The 22,928-nt window shown below is 43.5% G+C and overlaps 1 protein-coding gene across 4 annotated transcripts in view; it reads right to left on the reverse strand.

Moving 5' to 3' along the window:
* Positions 1-483: 483 nt before the first annotated feature.
* LOC146816648 (zinc finger BED domain-containing protein 6-like) overlaps positions 484-22,928 on the reverse strand; it is a 168,971-nt gene continuing 146,526 nt past the window's right edge. For 3 of the 4 annotated variants that reach the window (XR_014962928.1, XR_014962927.1, XR_014962929.1), the window contains exon 2: positions 484-1,721. Coding sequence is in view for 1 of the 4 variants with exons in the window: in XM_085610535.1 (XP_085466661.1) it covers positions 14,731-17,991 (3,261 nt within the window). In the remaining 3 variants the exon portion in view is untranslated. Of the gene's footprint in view, positions 1,722-14,648; positions 18,144-22,928 lie in introns of those variants that run through there. The other variant, XM_085610535.1, reaches the window with a different exon arrangement.

Genomic DNA, 22,928 nt, shown 5'->3' on the forward strand with positions numbered 1-22,928 from the left:
ACCAGGCCACTCAGACATTTTTTATTATTTTTATTTACAACCAAAAGGATATTTGTAAAGTGAAAAGACCTTTACTCCTTTTGTCACCCAATTGACGTTCTTCGCCTACAGGTTGCTTAAGCTCTTGTTGCTCAGACTATTTGAACTCTGTGTTCTACTTGGATCACTGTGCGTAGGACTGCCCAAGGGGAGGGTGTCGTGAGGATTTAGGGGTCCCAGCGGAGGTTGCAAAGTTAGCATTACTTTGTGCTTTGCATCACCGCCATCTTGCCGCTTATGCACAAGACACTACATGCATTGGTTCCCGTAAACACTTTTGCTCGTGCTGCTTCACATGGGAACTGTCTGCCTTTCACTATTTCTGTTGTGCTCTGAATTCTTGTCTGTACATCGTGATCAAGGCCAGAAAACAACTTCACTGGCTAATCGGCTTTGGTCCGTCCCACACACATATAGACATAACATGGAACACAGCTACACTACTGACTTTTCGGGTGCTTTTAATATTGCACGGGATGCAAGTTAAGGACACTTGGAGAAAAACCTTAACAGAAGAGCTGTGCTTGTCCGGAGATGTAAATCCTATCATCTAAGACTTGTAGTAGGGGGTTCCGATGTCCAAGCCCAGAGGTCTTCCACTGATATAATAAACATAGCTTGTAGCACGGGGAGGGTAGTAAAGCGCTATAAGGCTTCATCCACTGTCATTTTAATATGCTATCCACGTTATTATTATATGGAATTGTAACCATGCTGATTATATTGTTTTTATGCATTCCTTTGCTAATGTTAGCATGTGTACTGCATTACAGAGCATGTTAGTTGAAATAAACATTTTTAAACTATAGTGTCTCTGGTTACTCACACTGTGAACAGGTAAGAGTGTTTAAGTGAATGTCTTGTTCCCACGAATTAGGAGGCCCTGGTCACATGTTCTAGGATATCCAATCACTGGTAGCTCCGCTGTAATACGGAGAACGAATGAGATACTATAGCTAGCCAGATAGGGGTTCTGGGCACTGAGGCGTGTTTTTGGTACACCACAATACACCGAAGTCCTGGTTTCCTTTGCATAGTTCTGTGTATGTGCAGAATCCCTGCAACAATTATTTTGAGGTGTTAGGGTCAGTCCTGGATCTGGACCAGCTCCCTGCGAGATGGTACCATGGTGTTCTGTAGGGACTCGCTTTGTGCCCCCTGCCTCTGATGTAATGCAGACCTCTCAGCTGTTCATAATCATCAAGGCCTACAGATGAGCACTTGACTCCCTCACTGGGCCTGCTGCTCCTCCTCTGAAGACTTTGTCCCCTCCTGGCATTCTTCTCTCTACATCTATTTGTGTGCCGTGGTGGTGGCGGCGGGGTCTCATGATGGGGCACCAGTGTTAGCACAAGTTGAGGAAGTGGGATTGGTTGTTGGAAGTAGCAGTGGTGATTGGGGTTACAGTGGCCATGGTGAGGGGAACTCCCGCTGGCTCAGTAGCAGGCAGGCCTGGGAGTTGTGGCACTGGTTCTTGCTCGGTTGGCAGGTATGGTTATGACAACAGCGAAGATGATAGTAATATTGCTTGTGCTCACAGCCAAGGCAGAGATGTCATCTGGAAGGTCAGGAGTGCGGACAGCGACTGAGGATGTGCGTGATTACCTTCTCTGCTGGGCTGTGGGTGTTGGTCCACCCACACTTTATAGTTCTTCACCTTCGTCCTGAAGTGTCACCTACACCTAGAAATGAAGTATGAATGCATTTGTTAAATGATAAAACACTTCAAAGTTGTGTCACACCACAACAATGCTGCAAAGACTTTGTTAATTATTTATTTAAAGTGTTTCTATCTCGTGGGCCAAGCCACAAGGGCAGCAGAGCGCATTACATTAACTAGGGCCCTTTCAAAACAGTGTTGCAAAAAATGAGAATACATTAAGTTGAGTGTTGTCTTAGGCGTTAAAGTCTGAAAAGGCGCATTTTCAAATAATTTCATAACGCAAGGAGATTCAGAATAGCTGAAGTAGTCAAACAGGCAAAAGAAGGCTTGCTTAAATGTTTTGACTTTTCCGGGTTTATGGATATGTAGAAATAATTAGTTCTCACCTTTGGTATTCCATAATTCTCTAGTGAACTGGAGTTTGGTCTCTGTGTAAACAGCGTGGCCAGAGTGTATTGTGTTATTTGTCATGCAGGCTCTCTTAAATTCTACTCGAGCTTCAAGTGGGAGCCATTTGAAGTGGTTAGGATGGGATAAATTTCTTAACTTCTATAACCCGCCATGGGACCACAAGTAGGACAGCTGGAACAGATACAGTTAAGGTTTCTGGAAGGCCCGCAAGGATAGCATTACCTTTTTATCCACGAGAAAAACAAGGGTATGTATTGCAGATCTAAGCTCACGGTGCGAAACCTTCAATACATTAAGGAAGCTGCTGCACGAATAGAATATCTAATCAAGCAGCAGAAAAAAGTGGCAACCTTTTGCACCGCGCATGGTGCAGTTCGCTCATATTTTTCAGCGCGAGAAATACACCAAGCACAAAAAATCAGTGCTATGTAATGCACTCTGCCGCTTGCAGAGCACCCCGTATTGCGGCAGGGTTTTTGGGTCACTTTGAGGAGTTCCACATAGGGAAGCTCCGCAAACTCCACCCAGGCCTAATTGCAGTCTTTGTATTTTATGTTCCATTACTGTTTACTGTTCAATTGATGCGTTCTGCGGGAGTTGGAGACACAGCTGCTTACCTGGCACACGTTGTGTGTGGGCTCCAATTAAAGAAAGATTTTACTTCCTCTCCGCGTAGTCTTCTTTCAAATTTCGCGGGCATATTCATGCAACTTGTAATTGGACCTCACATTTATACGGACAGTTGGAGGTTAATGCACTCAACCTGCCTCTTCATCGCCTGAAGCTTCTTCACCACCCTGAATGACCTCGGTGCTCATCTGGCTGATGATTAAGCACTCCTACACCTCCCAAGGATAGAGCTCCAATACAGGTGCTGCTCCGTCCCTAAATGTGTGGTTTTCCTAAGTGTTTCAGGATTAGTTCCTTCATAAGTCACTTGAGGTCCTGGAAGCGCTTTTTCACAGAACACGGATTGATGGACCCTGCATTGATCTGATTCGTAATATCCTGTGCTTGTTCTATGTACATGACCCATGAACCTGTCCCCCTCCTTTACCACCTCCCAGCACTTGCAGTTTCCTCTAATGAAATTCTACATTCTGCTGTTGCTTGGAGGTCATGGCATAAAATGGTGTGATCTGGCGTTCTGGATAGCTTTCTATATATTGATTTTAAAGTCAAGTCCTAAATGGCTGATTCAGATAGCCTTTTTGTGCAGGCGTCAGCAAGTCATGATTTTTATGGCTTGCAATGGTTATGTCAGGCAGTGATTCAAAGTGTGAGCTCTGTGTACATACTGGCAGCTATGCTGCTTACATGGTCTGACACACTCCATGCTTCTTGTGATGTCATTTCCTGTTACATGGTAATTCAGTATTCTACTTCCACAATGTGTTTTTTTAGCTTTAGGTTCCATATGAATTACTTCCCCTGTTAGCCTCTCTAAAGAATACCCAAGTGAACTGTGGGGACACTTATTGCACCCATCTTACTTTCATGTGGCCTTCCTCCAAAACGTCACATTAATTGCATCTGCCAGTGTTACTTTAGGCGATTTAAGCAGAAATCAACTCAACTACTTCCAAATTTATACATACAATATTTGGGTTATTTTACAGAGTATGATTAAACTTTTTTTCTCAGCTGCTCAGCAAGTGTGACTGGGGTTGTGGAATGTTGTTGCATGGTGATGTATTGGAATGTTGGGTGCCTGTGAGTGTCAGTTGAAGAATGGGCCAAGCAGCAGGGAGGCTGCCCCTGGTGGGGCTCTTTACTATAGCTCTGCATTGACGCTTACTATTGGAATGTATTACTTTCAAACAAACCATCTTATGGAACATACAGCTCAGCTACAGGACTTCTCATTACAACAGCCTTACCCTCGGTCACTCATGGACAGCTCAGTGTGCAGGGCTGTGCGAGGCATCTACCATCAGGTCCCTAAGGGTGTCCAGGCCTGCTCTTGGGTGTGTGCGCAACACAGCTTTTAAACCGGCACTGTTTACATGACTTGTGGAAGTGGTATTCATGGTAAACGATAATTAAAGTGGACAACATTCCTAGAGTTGAAATAGGATGGTAGCAGTTCTAGAGACTAGCCAGCGTCATCTATCTGCTCCACAGGCAGGCAGGGGTGAGACTAAAGATGATTTAAATGCCTCCCTGCTCTAGGTGGAATTACTCAGGAACAGACGACAGGTAGATCAAGTAACATCATTCAGGCTCGAGTCATCAAAAGGCATACAAATGTGGATCATGGACTTAAAGGCTAAATCGCTGTTCTGGTCTGACCAACCCTTCTGGATTATTCAAGTAAGCAAATAACCTTAATTTAGGTTTGTATTCATAACCACCCTATGAAACAGAGGGATTTTATCACCGTATAAATTCTTTTGACTAGGATTAGGATTACCTGCATTAGCAGCGTCAAGGCACGCACAATCTCTGGGTTTTTGGTAAGCCAAAGTTTATTATAGCTGCCTGTTCCTAGAGAAGACAGAGCTTCTTGTTTGGAGTTTGGAGGGAATTAAAATCCTTCTATATCTTGTGCAAACTCTAAATACTTAGTGGATTCTACCGGCTGAATTTCCAGCACAACTCTATCCCACTGGTGTTAGCAATTCTGTTGGTGGAGTTTATTCCATGTTCATAGCTTCCCCCAGAAATTGGAGGATTTTCTGTTTCATTCCAACTATAAATGACGCACGACTTCTTCCCCCGGTTTCTTGTCAGTTTATATGGTGAGAGCAATGTTGCAGTGATAAACAGAGTTCAATACTTGGTACATACCAACCATTTCCTTTCTTCTCTATAAATGTATGGATTAAAACACAGCTGCAAAATACCATTCTAGACTTTAAGTTGGGTAGAAATGGTAAAATTTAGCGGTCCATATCACCACTCTCACATTATAGTTATGCATTTTTTGCAGCCTGTTCACCAACTTCTCTGGATTACCAAGAAACAACCTGCAAAGTAATCAACTATTGACTTAGCTCAGCAGTTCCCAAATTGTGCACCGCGGCACCCCAGTGCGCCGACAAAACTAGCCAGGGGCACCGGGAATAGATGCACATGTAGTGCCAAATATGAGGCGATTTTCAAATTAGGAAGTGGCAGGTGTTTCATTCAACTTCAATCTTTTAAAAACATGCACGATTATTAGGAGCACAGAATGGAGTCCAGAACTAAGTGAAGCAGATTCTAAAAAGAAGAGAAAAGATTAACAGAATAAACATCTACCTCCCTGCAGGAAAGGAGCAGAGGCATAAAAATACAATAACGTAATTTGAATGGAAAATCATCTCCTCCCAGAAAACAGCTCCAACTTACTACCCGGAAAAAAGGACGAGGTAAATAGAGGCGCCAGCAGCAGATGATGAGATTTAAGGGTAGTCAATGCCGCTCAATAAACTAAAATGCTATGTTAAAATACCACACTCCTTTTAATTTAGAAGGGTCACCCTTTACTAGTGATCATAAACACTGCCTGCAACCCGAGAATATTAAAACTATTATAGCGAGTAAGAAAAAGTTCATTAAAAAAATGGATTGGTGCGTAGTAGGTTTCAATAACTCAGTCAGGCACTCACCCGACCAGGTGCAGATCTACCCCACAGGGCCTACGCTGAGCTTCAACTTTCAAGCGCTGATAAACATGTGCTTGGTTGCAAAACTGGACAGAGGCCTTGGATTGCATGAGAGTCCTTTGAAAAGTTGGGGTGCATGCTTGCAAGACTCACACACCTGGGACTGCAGGATACAGTGTCTGGAAGCTGTCAGGCTGGTGTAGCTTGGCAGTGGATTCAAGGGGCGGACTGCTGATGAGTCTCCACTGGAGGGTGGGAGTGCATGACTGCCATTTGATGATTGGCTGGGGATGCATGTGCTGACCACCTAGCTGAACTCACAATACCACTCACCTTGCTGCCAGTGACTGCACATAGATACATGGCAAGTGTATGCGGTTAGCTGCCCCATATGAAAGGGAGCTTCCAGTTTTAAGAAGCTGTGTGTAAAAGGTAGTGAAATCAGGCTTTGGAGTGGTGATAATGCAGACATAGATGTGTTTAGCCTGTCAGTTTTGGCTCCTCTTAAAGCAGCATAGAGGGTTAATGCGCCTGCTGAAAAGCACAAGGTGTAATGTGCAGAACACAGATTTTATTTTGTGTTTCAAGATCAGTGCATTTGTCAAAGAAATCCTCCTGTTACTTCAAGTTCATAAGCAGTAGTCCTCTTAATGTAGCGCAATGAGCTGGAAACTTGTATCAGTGAGCTGCTTTCACACTTGTTTTGTTCTTCTGTGGTTCCTAAAAAGCATTGGCATCATGTAGGTGTCGCTACTGCGACCCCTGGCTTGCCCATTGCTACCCCTAGCATTGTTCTTGCGGCTCCTGGTCATAAACACTTTGAAACTGTGGAAAATGATTGTTATTTTAACATTTTCCCCACAGTTAGTTTCAAAAACATCAGCGCCCTATATTTCTTCCAAGAATGCCCCATGCTTTGTTAAAATAAATAAAATATGTTTATTTATTCAACTCTTTACAGAGTTTTAATTGTTATACCCTAACTCTACAGAAATATTTTTTTAACGAGTTTTTAACACTTTTGGACATTAGTTATTTTTCTATCTTATGTTTTAATAATACGTTTTTTATTTTTCCTCCCCATCACGATGGAAAATAAATATTGGCCTCTTACTGCTACCAGGGTACCAAAGACTTAGCCTGGTTTTGCACGACTTTTGAAGTTGTGTTCGTCCAAGGCTGTGCCTACTCCCACTAAGGATGAGTAACATTGCTCAAAACCATACACCAATCTACAACATTAATGCAAATAGGCAGAGAATATCAATGCATTTACATCCACATACATAGCCATCTACAATGTTCATCCATGCACACATTCAAAAACGCACCCACTTCGAACATCCATACTTAGAACCACGAACAGCGAGAGACATAGCTAGAACATTTATACACAAGCCCACAAAATAACACATTGTGATTATAATACCTTCATCTGCTTCACCCTAATTATTTTCAGGGTGAAAAACGGAAGTACTCCTGAGGCCGGGCCCCTCCCACCCGCCAAAACGAAGTAACATAATGGGAAGCTGCAGCCAACAGCAAATAGGTTAAGGGAGCCACGGGATGAAAATGTTTGCTTTCCAAGCAGGTGAAGAAAGTAAACGGAGTGCATACTTGCTGCAATCATCAGGTTTTTGAAGGAGAACAGGATAGAGTTAAAAAAGAATCCCTAAGATGACCTTGCAGAGGGTCCTTAGTTCATCAATCCACAACATGCAATCATCTGGGCTGAATTTCTTGAGCATGCACACTGAGTTGGCTATCATTCACAATTTAAAACGTAACACCAATGCATTTAACTTTTAGGAATCTGTTAGAGGTGTCAGACTAAGGGTAGTATTCCCCCAAGGTTTTCAGCCTACTTACCTCAACTTTAATGCTGAAATTCGTTTTTGTTGGCTATAGGACTCTGTGCACTTTACGAATGCTAAATCGCTTGTGCTCACTCCCGTAAGCAAGGTTTGATTGCCTTACACCGGATTGGCATATTTAATGTACTCATAAGTCCCTTGTAGAGTAGTTTACCATATACCAAGGGCCTATAAATTAAATGCTACAAGTGGGCGTGCAGCACTTATTGTGCCACCCACTTAAGTAGCACCTTAAAACATGTCCCATGCCTGCCATTGCAGACTGAATGCAGTTTTAAACTAACAATCAGCAATATACCCTTGTGCCATGCCTTAAACTCCCCTTTAATTACATACAAGTCACCCCTAAGGTAGGTCCTAAGTAGCCCATAGAGCAAAGTGCATTGTAATTAAAAGGTTGGGCATGTACTTTTAAGATTTACATGCCCTGGTAGTGAAAAACGGGCAGTCGTTTGTCACTACTGTGAGACATACAGGTCCCATAGGATAACGTCGGGTTGCCATATCACATTTAAAAAATGCTAACTTTTGATTCGGACCAGATAGTCAATTCATATTTGATATCTATGACACTGTAGTGAAAAATCTTCATTAATGGTAAAGACGTATTTTTAATTATAGTTTTGAAAATGTCACTTTCCAAGTTGGCATTTTCCTGTACTTAGCCCTTTTGTATCTTCAGCCGGTCTTGGACCACATGACTGGGTGTAACTGACAGTCAGACTTTGTGAATTCCTCCTAGGCAGTCACACAATCAAGGGATTCAGGATGCCTGAATGAGCCATCTGCTGGCAAGATGGGGTTGTGGAGCTGAGCACAGCCTATTTGCACCTGAATAGGCTGTGCTCTGCCTTCACACAAAAGAGCTTATCACCTCCATATTGTTGCTGCAGTACGCTTGAAGCCAGGACAGGGAAGTCGGGAAACCTCTAGAAACTTCCCAACTTCAGAGAACAGGGAAGAAAAAATAGCAACCCCAGGCGCACTCTACATTCACTTTCAGACCTGTAGAAGAACTCTCAGAAGACTGCCGGGTGATGTGACCCGCTGTGAAATGCCTTCCAGGATCAAACAATAGACTGGCCTGAATGGGCAGAGTGGAATCCTCTGAGCAGGGTGGAGGCTAAGAGCATCCTTTTTGACATTGCACTGTACAATCCTGCTTGACAGGTCTGCTGGGTTCACATATAACTAGGGTTCCCAGTTTTATGGATTTTTTTAACAATTCCTTTTGTATTTATCCATATTTACTTTTTGGCCATCTTAATTGTATTTATCCACGTTCAGTTTGTGTTTTGAGAATTAACAATGTAGTAAAATGGTATATTTCCACATGTATTTAACAGATAAACATGCACTCATACATTGATGCTTGTCGAGTTTTAGCAAATTAAGCAGCCAAATACTACAAAACCCTACACCCACATGTAAATATAGCATTATATACAAATATATGTTATCTAATGGCTGTTTTAAGGAAATCTCACTGGGTTTCTTTTACCCCCATCCCCCAGGCTTTCTATCTGTTCAACTGTTGGCCTGGAATTCATGAAGGACAGCATGGAGAGTCACTCACAAGAAAAAAAAAAATTCAGTACTTTTCACCTTTTAAAAATAAATACAGAAAGAATGCATCTCTAAAAGTCAGTATGAATGGAAAACTGGGAGCCTTTCATATAACACACTGGATCACACTAGAACCAGTAGTCTCCGGATTGATTAACATACAATCAGGGCATGGCATACTACAGATTTCCAATCAGGGCGCGGCATACTGTAGGGCTCCCTTTGTTTCCCGACAGCGAGCCTTTTCAGGTTGGGCTCACCTCCATGAAAAGGCTGGTGGTGGGGAAATTAGTAATGTGCATGAGGGTTGCCGCAGCGGCATAGACATGCATATTGCTTCTCCAGACTGCCACGCCACCACCAGGGATCGCGAATCCCTTGTGGTGGTCCCAAATTGCTCCAACAGCCATGCTGTCCCCAACAGCCACTGCACCTCCACCGCGAGACTGGCAGCACGATGAACCGCCAAACTCGCAGTCAAGCTTTAAGTATGAAGGTAAAATCTTTGATGAGAATGAACCTTGTTGGTGTATCTGACCCACACTCCATTGTGGTCCACCTCAACCTGCGTCCACGTTTTGGTCTACCGTGACCATTGATTATCACTGGTGCGTGCGTTTCTTGGCTCTAGTCCCAATTAAAACTTTGAAAATTCACATCCCCTTTTTGTATGTTTGACATTTCAGTGTCATTTTGTTTATTAAGTGTTACTCTATTTTTCTAATTTTTAGGGTGGTTATTGTTTTGCATTTTTACTGAATTACTGTTTTGGTACTGCATAAATACTTTATTCATTGATCTAGGTTAACCTTGTCAGCTCTGTGCCATGGTTACCAGGGGATTGCGTTCAGATTAATTTAGTTACTTTGAGGGCTCACTCTGACATGGGTCATGATTATCCGCGAGGTGAGCAGTCACTCACCCCAAATATTAATCCAATTTCTTACAAACACAATTAGAATAAATAATGTATTGCAGCCTTTAACAACATAAAACTTTGACCAAACTAAGAATAGAATATATTGGCAGTGGACGCCTCTTTAAATTTCTAATCATGCCGAGAATCGGTTTGTTTTCTATTACATTTTTGGTTAAAGTCAATCACATCAGATGACAACTTATATTGATATTTGAAGCTTGAAAGCCTTTTGATATTTAGGTAGACCCTGCAAACCGAAACCCCTCTAATCAGTGCAATGTTTAAAGCAAGACTTTGATATTGGAAATGTCTACCATACTTATCAATTACCTTAACGGCATTGTCTAAATACAACTCAGGATGTGTACTTACATAACTTACTTAACAATATAATGCCAATTTCCTTGACTAGAATTCTGTACTGTTTAGTAGTGTTTGCCAAACCAGCTGATCTCAGTTATCTTTTCATCGACTCTAAAGCCATTACAGATAATTCAGTGATTTGATCAAAGAGGGTAATGGGGAGCAACGTAGTCCAGTCCACCTAACAAGTGAGACGAATGCCAGTGATGCATACTCATTCATTACGTCTGTGCTGCTGTGGCTGCATATCATTTTTACACTAAATCAACAAAGAAATGTGGAAAACCAAACCTTAAGAGCACTCTCTAAAAACACACATTCTACATGGCCAAAGTCTGCTCTTCATCTAAACTTATTGCTGCTAAAGTTATGTCTTTGAGACTATTTGGTGAATTAGAAATCTTATACTGGAGTGACTAAACCTTACTTTTACAAACTCACACTGTGTACGATGAATCAATTTACGTGATAGAGTTTCCATATGCACAGCATAAATCTGTATATGAATTTTAAAGTCTCTGATTAACAAGGAGATATGCCAAAAGTTCATACAAACCTTTAAAGTTTAACCCGATTTGGGAATGAGTGTAAATCAAAGCCAGTCTCTACTAGTTGCTCAAATGCCTCTCTAGAGCCACTGGGTGATTTGCTTGGATAGTGGTGCCCGTCTTTTCTCCAACTAGTTCCTCAAAACTCCATCAAAAAGCCATGATTTTTGGGATGGTGATACTCGAGCTACAATCAGCAGTATCATAGTAGCTGGGCTAATGAAACAGCTGGCATTAAAGAGATGAACAGTACATTTATCATGTTGCAAAAACACTTGGCAAGAACAAGAATGTTGCTTGATATATTGGTCTGGCTGGAAAGACTAGATTTGAGCAGTAAAGCTACACAGAGAAGGCTTCAACCGTATTAACTTTTTTTTCAATTCTGATCAGGTCTTTTATTTCATCTTGGAGGTTGCGGACTAAACCACATTGGATTCCAATTATAGTTAGCAGCTCAATCAGAGGTGTTAGATACTCAATGGTTGAAGAACTTCCTCTGTGGGGCAATCTCTACTAGTGCTCAGTCCACGGGTTTGAGGAGAAGCCCCCCCCTGAAGGCAGTCTTTTTCAAATGGCTATCCGTCAAGTCGAGGGCAGAGGGAAAATTGACAGGTTTAAGAACTATCTCCTCACTGTTCTACGGAGGACCTCTGCAGATTAGATGTCAGTAACTGTTACTCAATGCAGTGCATGGTACCATTATAATATTAAGTGGTGCATTTGCCACAACTGCTTTTGACTTCACTTGAGGCTCAAACTACTGGTTTGGTTTCAGGGGAACATTCTTTCCAGACGATTTGGATTCACCTGTCTGAATCCTCTTCCAGATCTAACTGCAATCTTTCCCCTCATGCGCCTTTCAAACACTGATTGTATATTTATTCTATCAGAAGCAAATCACCAGCTTGCGAGTGTCCCTGGTTCAATGGGCACACAGTCCTGCTTCTCCTTGTAAAGTTGTTCTTTGGGGGTGCCAGTCAGAAATTTGGGGTCAACCTCTTGGCACTGACTTTAGGAATGCACCACTGTTTGAGTGAGTCAAATTGTCAACTTAAAAGGGAGTTGCATGGCACAACATGCAGAGCACAGGGAATTGCTAGCCCCTATTGTGGCCAATCCCCTTCAGAGCATCTCCAGGACATGGATGTGGGCTCTTCAGAAGGGTCACTTCTGAGTCTGAACTTGCAAAGCCATAAACTGGGGGGGGTTTAAAGTACTACAGCAGATCCCCTACCCCTTTGTGTTACTTCATAGTATGGAGAGGGATATGGGGGAAGACGTGGAATCTCATTAAAAGTACCCCAAAGTCATTAAATGTGGGTGGAGGTGTATGGTAACTAAAGAAATGAGTACAACAGTGCAGATCAAAGCGCATGTGATACACTCAAAATGACATTGAAAAGATACCCCTCAAAACTACCCTAAATGTCAACTCAGGCATATGCAGCATACTTTTGCCCAACCTCTACTTGCATCCCTGCGTATGCCCATCTCTTCTACACCAGGAGTCCCACTGCAGCACACTTTGGCTGCAGGCCCAGTCACCAGCCAATGATAAGGACTTGGAGCCATGCCTCATCTCACACTAGCATCCACGACACCCCAGGGTCATGCTGCAAAGCTCACATCAAAGGGCCTCCAAGGTAGCAGGGGAACACTGACAGCATCATCAGGAACACTGCATAACAGCCTGTCTGGCTGACAAGCAGAACCACAAGCGAGGACAGCTAGTGAGCTGGTCTGTCGTAGTTGAGATGATAACAAAAAGGCAGAATCAGTAACAATAGCAAATTGCACTGTTTCTAAACAATATGGAATACTAATGTACTAATACTAAAGGTGCATTACATCAGACATTTTCACAAGTAGGCAGCAGGGGTCTTGCTGTTCTGAGGCGCATCCGTCATGCTCAGCTACCTCTCCTCTGCTGCCCTAAGCCACATTCTCTGGGCTGCGTCTGTGCAAGAGTTAACAGCTGGAGCAAAAGAGCAAGCACAAATAAACAAGCCAGTCACATTCTCATAGCAAGGAAGTAGGACGTGCACACATGCCAATGTACAAGATGCACTATTTTGGTCAGGTGGTGCAGGATGAGGCAGAGTTGGCAAAGTGTGATGTAAAGTCAGCTTTTTAGTTACTGGTGTTTCACCTCAATGGCTTTTAATTGCTTGGTATTCAGTTTGAGGGACGACATTTTGCAAATATACTGATCATGGGTAGGCAAGCAGAAGGTCCTCGCCCTGCCTTGAAATTGAATTAGTGTTGCTTTCGCCACATCCGCCCCAGCAAGCGTGTGATCAATTATTGATGGACATTTAATTTAGTCACACCTCAATAAATCACACAGCCTAGGGGAAGAGGGTTAGGGTTTGATGAATGGTTGGGGAAAGGTTTGACAAAGAAAAACACTACACATGGACAAACAACAAATAAAACAATCTTGGCAGACGACCATCATATCTATAAGTCTCTTAAGGGAGAATGTATGCATGATGATGACTTGATGGTTAATGAGAAGTAGTGCTTACTAACTAGACTAATAGACAGTACAAGGCAGCAGTAAATTATGCAATATGCCTCACCCGTCTGCCCTCAGAGACCCAAATTACATACATATTTATCTTCTGCTGTACCGGGGTTACTTTTTAAAGCTAGCATAATAAAATTTAAAAGAAAATACTTGTAGGGAATCAATTATAAGCAGAGAGCAAACAAGAACAAATAGTATTAATGATTGAAGTGAAAACATGAATCAAATTATTTAAAAGATGATGAATGTTGATACTAAAGTGTTACTGTATGTTATCGTGGTCAAATTGGGGAGTTGCAACTCAGCGTTCCTCTTGGCCCTCCTGTCCACGCTGCGTCCGTCAATCTTGGGTGCCACTGCCTGCCTGGCAGATGTGGATTCGTAGGTGAGTGGGAGTTGGTTTTCCCAGTATAGCAAAGGGTAAAGGCTGGCCCGTAAGTTTAGATGGAAAAACAAAAGGGATATTTAAAACTCAAGGAGAGAAAAAAAAGTATAAATTCCTGAGGAGTGCAAACACTTTAAGAGCGGCATGGCTAAATCAGGTCAACTCTGTTGTCTGTTTCCTGCATTATCCTACAACAGCAACAGAACAGGCCCACAGCACCCAATCAACCTCCACTTAGCTTAGATTTTGACTGAGCCAGAGAGCACATACGTCACATATACAGCAACATAGCATTTTCCAAACTATATTATTAAATCAATGGCATGCACAGCTGTCAGTCATACACCACTACTACACTCGTGACTCCACTACACAGACATGTAGTTCTGCTGTGGTTGTTGTTGTTGACTCGTTTACCTTTTATGCCACTCATGAAACGCCCTGAGTTATTTCATCAATCATCTCCGATCCTACTGAGTGACTGTGAAGATATCAGGTCACTGTGGTCATCATCATGGTGTTCTCTCGGCTCAGAAAGGAGGATAGCTATAGTAGTCATGTTCCACTTCTTTTTGAGGGACTCGACAAGGCAACATTTTCTTGCTTGTGCTATTATTCTACATCCAATCATCATCTGGCTTGAGGGAAATGGATTTAGGGCGAGTCAGGACTCAGAGTATTGGACTTCAGTTAAATGCAGACAGCTGCACCTTCAACATAGCAATAAAAAGACTAGAAGACGGTGGTGATGGATTTGTTGTAATTCGAAGTTTCAACCAGAAAGACAGATACACACAAATAAAAGTAAATAAGGATGGAAGAAAGTAAGAAGTTCAAGTCTAGTTGTCAGGGAAGTATAGTTCGTCCTCAAACTCTGGGGGTTCAACCAGAAGTAGGTAATCACTTAACACACTACTTCTGTCATTTAAGGCGCTGTCCTCATCTTCCTGTGTTGATTCATGTATTGTGTAATCCGCTGGTATAAAGTGCTGATTCATTTTGATCATGGTTAACCTCTCCACGTTTTTGGGCGAGAGACTAGTCCTTTTCACAATGGCACCAGCAGCACTGAAAACCCGTTCAGAAGGGACACTTGCGACAGGGCAAGCCAGATAGTTAATCGCCAGCCTGCTGAGCACTGGCCATTGGCCCCTTTTCCCATACCAATACAGCAATGGGTCTTCATCAACGTAGACCTCTGTTGGGTCATCCAGATAGGCCTGCACCATCTGCTCAATGTTCAGGGGTGCTAAATTTTGCTTGGCCTCTTTTGCCTTTACATCAGCAATGGACCTAGCAAACCTGTGCTTTATAAACCAATCCTGTGCCGATTTTACTGGGGCTGAGGATATGGTTCTTGCTGTTGTCAATAGTATTGGTGACCGCTCTGAGCCAAACGCACTGCCCTCAGGCTCTGAAGTGGAACTTGATGCCGGGTGCCCTGCTGCAGTACTTGTTGTGGGTTTGAGTAGCGGGCCTTTAATTACCAGCCGTTCATTTTCAAAGTCACTGGCTGCCTCAGCTATCCAAGTTTTGTACCGGGCAACATCCAGTTCTGAAAAAGGAATTATTGCCTTACTGTTCAGTGCAGATTTGAACCGTGGATCCAGAATGGTGGCACAAATGTAATGTTTTTCTGAAAAAATGCGAGTTTGTACCCTTGTATTTTCAGCTAAGCGACGGGATAAGCTCTCCACCAACTCATATGCTTCTTTTTTTCCCTCCACACCTGTGTACGCTTCAGACACCTCTTTCAGCTGTTGCTCTAGCATATACAACAATGGGATAGCTTGGCCCATACTACAGTCCTCCTTGCTGACTTCACATGTGAAGACCTCAAAAGGAAGAAGCATCTCTGTCAGGCATTTAACTAGGTCCCATTGGTCCAGTTCAACGATCATGCCTTTCACAGTAGCATCCCATCTTTGCAAGACATATTCGTTGATTGGTACGTACTGCTCAACCAGACGGTCAAGCATGTAATAAGTTGAGGTCCAACGTGCTGCCACCTCCTGGATGAGTGCTTTGACTGGCATTCTAAACTTACGTTGAATGATCCTCAGCTGCTTCCGGGCTTTAAAAGAATGGCTGAAATGTGTGCATATTCTTCTGCAGGTGGTCAGTAAGTTGCTGACTATGGCTTCTTTTTTCAGAAAGTCTTGAACAATAATGTTAATGCAGTGAGCTAAACAAGGGACCCTGAAATAGGCACCATCACCCATGGCCTTAAGTACATTACTGCAATTATCCGTGGCAACAAAACCAATGTTAAGCTCTCTTGGGCGCAGCCATTCAAAGACCTTGCTGTTAAACTCTTCCAAAATATTTGCAGCTGTATGAGATTTCTCCATGGCGATAATGGCTACAGTTGCCTGTTTCCGAGTAGCATTAAAAATCTCAGCAATGTCAACAACACCTGCTTCAGATATCTTTTCTCTAACCCCAGAGATCCAGTGTGCAGTGATGCACATGTAATCAGTGGCCTGGCAATTGGTCCACATGTCTGTTGTCAGGTGAATAGTGTGAACAGCACTCTGCTGCAAAGCTTGTCCAAGCAATTCCAGCACATCGTGATGTAGTGCTGGAACAGCAACTCTGGCGAAATAGGACCGGCTGGGAACCTTCCATTTAGGGCAGATGGCTGACACAAATTCAAGGAAACCCACCCCTTCCACAAAAGAAAAAGGGAGAAGGTCCAGCGCTAACATTTTAGCCAGCTTCGCATTGTACAAACGGGTCGTTGGGTGGTTGCGTTCGTACTGCCCCTCCAACCTAAGCATGCTGTCAATGGTAGGCTGGATTATTTCCCTTTGTGGTGCAGCTGATTCAGGTGACTTGGACCCAGTTAGGCTCAACGAGACACTGTTTTTCATTGCAGTACTCGGTTGCCTTGGTGTCTCAGCCGGACTCTTACTACTGTGCCACTGAGATGTTGCTGAGGATGTGGGCGGTACCACTACACTGCTGGGGAAAGGGCTAGAAATGTCTCCCTCTTGTTCACCTTCCACCGCGATCATATCTTCTTCATCCCCACCAACAACAATGGGCCCAGTTTTACTTTTTTGTACGCTAAGTAGGTGTGCCTCCCACTGGATCATGTGATGTTTTTTTAGATGACTTGTTTGGCCTCCTGTACCATAGTTCGTACCAAGCTTACCCAGACTAACAGCTTGTCGACAAATTGAGCATATAGCAACGTTCTCCTCCTTACTGCTGACCGAAAAGAAGTCCCAAACTGGAGAGGTGATCTTTCTGGCGCTGCTGGAGGTGCCACTTTCATTGCCAGCTGAACTGGAGCATGGGTGTGGAATTTGACTCTGTGCACTTACAGTACCACTACCTACTGAGGTGGTGATTGAGCTGGATGAAGGTCCCTGCCGGGCCTTAGCAAATGCAAATATGGAAGATGGAGGTCTGGTTGGTGTTATCTGTGTTGGTGGTATCTGTGCCACATCCCTCACAGCAATTTGGTTTGGGGAAATAATAATGTCGGTCTCCATCTCCACTGGGGCGGGAGTGATGTTCATGACTGGCTTGTCATCAGCCTCCTCTTCTACATATTCCTCCATAACTCCAAGGCTTTCTGGAACCTTCCTTTTCCCTAGCCTGGTCACGTGGCATGCCTCACTCTCAGACTGAGCTGGTGGCTTCCAAAGGGCATCTAGAGCATCAGAAGGGGAGCTTAACGAAGAAGTTGGACTAACCCTCCTTTTTGGAGGAACAACTACTATTGTGGGAGGTGTTTGCGGCTGTTGCCCACTTATCTGCTGAGTTTCCGCCTGCGTTGATTGAGTACTACTTTGCGATAACGATAAGTCAATTTCAACATCACTGCTCGTTGGCATTTGCGCAATTAGACTGGCTGCCTCTGCGACACTAATTGACTTTGGCCTAGGTTGGTGGGATGGGTACACTGATGCGGAGGTGCTGCTGCCAGCTTGGTCCCCAGACACCGCTGCTGCAGGCGTAATTTTTTGTTTCCCAAAAAACATCGCAGGCAGCACACCAGACTTGGTAAGTGCCACTTCCTTCTTCTGTTCCTTCTTCTCAATGGCAACTTTCTTGGTACTGGAGGACCTGGTAACTTTCTTTGGGGCCATCTTCTTCAGATGTCAGCAGGACACAGTTGCACAAGTTACATAGATGTCTGTGGCCACACGTCACGTGACGACGTGCGCAGCAGGACTTCTGTCTGGCAGTACAACAGGTGATGATGATAATGGTGACACCTCCTCCTCAGTCTTTTGTGCACCTAAAGCAAAGAAGTCAGAGAAACATCAGTGAAATGTTACATTTGTTGTCGTGGTTCAATTAATACTAGTACAAATAAAAAAAAAATCTGTTTAAGTCAGTTTAAGTTATACATTTTTCTTTTTTTAACTGTGTAGCCATTTGTGAGACTTTAACAACAAGGGCTTTCATGGTATACTGTGTACAGTCAGGAAGGATAGGAAAGAAAAACAAAGATACAAATGGAATGGAAGTGGAACCTGTTTGGCATAAATTTGCCATCACGTCATTCAGGGAGCTGCAGCTAGCAAAGGGGACGGATGTAGTAAGCCAAGAGGAACAAAGGAAACACATGCAGGCCTATATGGCCAAAGCAGCTCACTAATAACTACCACCACAAAATGGCCACCAGCCACATGGACACTCACAAGAAACAAACATGAGGCCTGGGAAAAAAATGAACTGAAACGGGTCTAGAACAGCCAGGCAAAGGAGGCATGTTAAACACAGCTTTAATGCAATAAAATGCAAAAACAAAAATCCACAGGGCTAAACAAGGTGTGCAAGTTACACAAACACCACACAAGCAGCATTTATTTAACACACCAAAAAAGTGGAATACCTCCCAAAAAAAAAAAAAAAAAAAAACACATTTTGCAACTCAATCCAATGCCATCCATGCCCTAAATGATGTTTAAATTCAACAGAACACACAGAAACAGCTGTTTCATGCACCCATGACTACCTCCGAGCCTACTGGATGAAAGGCCTATTTGCATAATAGGCCACAAGCTTGCAGGCCTATTGCAAAAGCACACTGCCTGGCTTCAAAATGGCCACCAGCCACATGGCAGGCCCACAACAAGAAGCCTAGAACAACAAGCATTGGTATAGCCAATAGGTCTTGCTTTTGGGACCTTAATAGTATTTAGTTATCCAGCACAATATCCTTGATGCAACAACATCAATTGGAGGTGGAGGGAAGGGAGAGGGGAAAGGGCAATTTAGCGAGGGAAATTAAAGTACACATAATGAGATGCAAAGCAGCGGGACAATTCAGATAAAGAGGTGCAAAGAAAAAAGAGGAAAGCCATGAGCAAGCACTGTTAGCACCTTTCCTAGTATGTTTCCATGTGCCCGGCGCATACTCACCTTTTTATTTCTGGACAAACTGTCAAAATTCAGAACAAAAAGGGGAAGTTTCGCAATATTACAAAAGTAGCTAAATAGACTAATAAGAAAAGTACCAGTCAAAATAGGTTTGTGTAACATAGCAGTAGTGAGATAAGGTTCATATGTAGCTGGACTTGTTTAAGGATTTTTAAAAAACTAGCAAAAGTACTAAGCAGAATTGACTGTCAACGCCAGGGTACGCATCTCATGTAAACAAAGATCCGGGATCGCGTGTGAACCGGAAATAATCCGGGACGTGAAATAAACCTATGCTTTTAGATATTAGAGCGCTGACCACGCCGTCTATAGTGACTGCGAATGAGAGTTAATGTTGTCCTACCTGCCACTACGTCCCAAGAAGCTCTGCCAATAAAGTATTCCACTCACAACCAGTAAAGCCCATTAAGCCAAAGTACCCCATGTGGGGGTTAGACAGTGTCATTAAAAATATAAAGCAGGCCAGTGAACCTACAAACAAGACCGCTTCCATGTCACTATCAGGACAGAGTCAACTTCTAAACACCTAATCAACAAGCATTGGCCGTGCGGCTGTGAAAGTGACACGGCCCGCGAAAGTGATCAAAGACAGATGGCGTGCACGCTCGCGTGAACGCAAGCACTAGGCCACCAAAAGCCAGTAGCAGCACTTAGAAAACCCACACACTAAAAGTCTCGCCAGATCAGCGCATGCGCTGGGTCAGGCAAGACCTAAAAAGGAACAAAGGAAACACATGCAGGCCTATATGGCAAAAGCAGCACACTTATAACTACCACCAGAAATGGCCACCAGCCACATGGACACTCCCAGTCACAAGTAGGAGGCCCTGAAAACAATGAACTAAAAACAGGCCTATAATAGCCAGGCAAAGGAGGCATGCTAAACACCACAACTTTGATGCAATAAAATGCAAAAACTGCTTATGTCTTTTCGACAGCTGACAAGCGTACTTCTATCCCCTCACGAACAACAATCGTCTATCACTTCTGAACTTCCTTTGTTGGTCAATGAAACCGAGTATTTCTCAAGCCAGTAGCAAAAAGTACCCTGGAGGCAATAGCCCCAAAGTGGGGTTTGGGGATAGAGAAAAAATGCATTATTGGCGGTCGCCAAATTGGGGCATTTGAGGGATCATCACTAAGGCGCCTAGAGACAGAGGACAGCAGGTGTCCGCTACAGGGCTCCCTGCCTTTGCTGAAAAAAAGCCATCAGTGAGTGACTAAAGCACCACGGAAGGAAAGCACAAGAGCAGCCACCTTTCTTACGGACAGATGGAACTCAGCTGTAATAAACTTTCGAAGGGAATAAACAATAGGCCGCCATCACTGCCTGTATTCTGCCGGCCAACATCTATCTAATGCCAAACATAATACGGGCCTTCTTGGTGTTCCTGCACATAGGACAGATTTGCAGAGCACATTTACGTATTAGGTCAGACAGACGTGCAAAATCAAATATCCCAAAACCTAGCATTTGTTTCTATGCAATATGCATGTTGTGTGTGTCCTTTCTGAAAACTGTTGCAACTTCAAAGAAATCAAGCAACTTTACTGTATGTTTGGCAACTTTACATGCGCTTCTCAATACATGTGTACACCCGGTTTTGTATTTGTATTGTTAGTTAAAAAGGGGCCTCTGTTAATCTCAGCAGGATTACACTGCGTCTAGAACATCTCACCCCAGCACCACTTGCCTGCGAGCCCTTCACCTGGGTCTGTTCCACCAGCCTCCTCCCCCGGGGGCGCCTCGCCCACCATCCTCAGTCGGTTCCAAGTCCCCCATGGCCGCCCCCCCCCGCCGTGCTTCCAGGTGCCATCCAGACCCAGTCCATGACATCAAGGGCACCGGGAGTAGCAGAGAGTCTCTGTCCAGACTGCACGCCTGTCTCATGCCTCTGTTAGGGGTAATGTTGTGTTTGATTTTTTTTATTTTTTATTTTAGTTCTACTCCGCGCTTCGTTCCGGTTTCACTCTGAGCCGGGCTGCGAGGATTGCGTTTGTTGATCTTTTCGTAGCAGAACAGAGGGCAAATCAGCTCACTTTTGAGCACCTTCGGCTTGAGTTTGCGCTATATAAATCGCACAAAACTATACGGGGTGTTACATTTTAAATAGATTTCCCACTTGAAAATACTGTGAGGCTTTTTTATGTTCCACGGTGCCCCCAAGTGGGTTAAGCTAGTAATGGTCTTTGTTTATGGCGCGTTCACTTTCACTTGTCTGAACGCTGCGAGCCCTACGCATGCACATCTCCTGTCCGTACGCATCTCCTGTCCCCCTTCGGACGCAAAACCAACAATAGATCTCGCCATGGCAAGCAGCGCATGCGCTGCGTTGCTAGGGGAGACCTAATGACGCCAATTGGTTGAACTTCTTACTCATGTCGGAAATCGAAGTCTTCAATATAAATTGCAAGCTTAAAGCCTACTGCCCACACTATGGACCCCCTCCCATCCACAATAGTAAAAAAAAAAAAAAAAAAAAAAAAAAAAAAAAAACCTGAACCACACCATTACCCCTTTCTGGACAAAAATCATTAACTCCTCTCACTTCAGGTTGTGTCCCAGACTCCCTTCAGCTAGGACAAATCACACCTATACTCAAGAAACCAGGGGCCAAACCCAAACGAGCTCAACAACCTCAGACCTATCTCCAACCTTGTGTTCCTAGTAGCTAAAACATTGGAGAAGTGCGTTCAGCAACTTAAACATATTGATGACTTCAACCTCCTCGACACCTTTCAGTCAGGTTTCAGGAAAGGTTGTAGCACCGAAACACATGCTCAATATTGCAGACGATATCAACAGAGCAGTAGATTAAGGTGAAGCCTGTCTCCTCATCCTTAGCAGCATTTGACACAATCAACCACCGAGCTTTACTTGAGACTCTGAAGAGGCGCTCTGGCATTAATGGCACAGTACTAGAATGGTTTGCTTCATTCCTTCAGCGCCGTTTGCAACAGATTAAAATCAACTCCTCTGTACCAATATGAGTCAAACTGAGTCCTGCAAGGATCAATCCTCTCACCATCTCTCTTCATGGAACCTCTTGCAATTATTCTGAAACAAAGGAGGGGCACTGTTTTTTTTACAAATGGAATTAATTCAGTCAGGAGCAAGAAACAGTCTGTAAAGGGTCAAGTAGGTCAAGAAATGACAGATATTTATTTCCAAAGGTTTTTTGTTAAGGTGCTCACATAATAAGTAGAAAAAAGCGTGGCTTTGAAACAGTAATTGTGAATTAAAAAAAAAAGACTTTGCATTGACAACAATATAGTTGCACTCCATAAATGATTTACACAAGTTATAAGGAGTTCATGTTGTGGGGTGGTCGACAGGGTTTCGAACCCAATTATTGGGGGTTCATCTTCAGGACAGTTGTGAACTAGTTGGAAAGCGTGGGCGCTGGCGGTAAGTCAGAAACAAGTGAAGGGGGAACAAAGGGTCCGAAGCAATTTGTATACAAGTAAAAACAGCCTGTGATTAGTTAGGTAGTTTCTGGGGACAGTGCTCCAAAACGGGAGTCAAGGGCTCCACGCAGACCATATTAATTAACAGCCAGTTGAAATTGCATGGCAAAAAACAATCAGTGATTTGCTGAGCAGCACATAGATCCACTTTGGCGTGATCAATGTCTAT

This window comes from Triturus cristatus, chromosome 6, assembly GCF_964204655.1.
Source record: "Triturus cristatus chromosome 6, aTriCri1.1, whole genome shotgun sequence".
Lineage (NCBI taxonomy): Eukaryota > Metazoa > Chordata > Amphibia > Caudata > Salamandridae > Triturus > Triturus cristatus.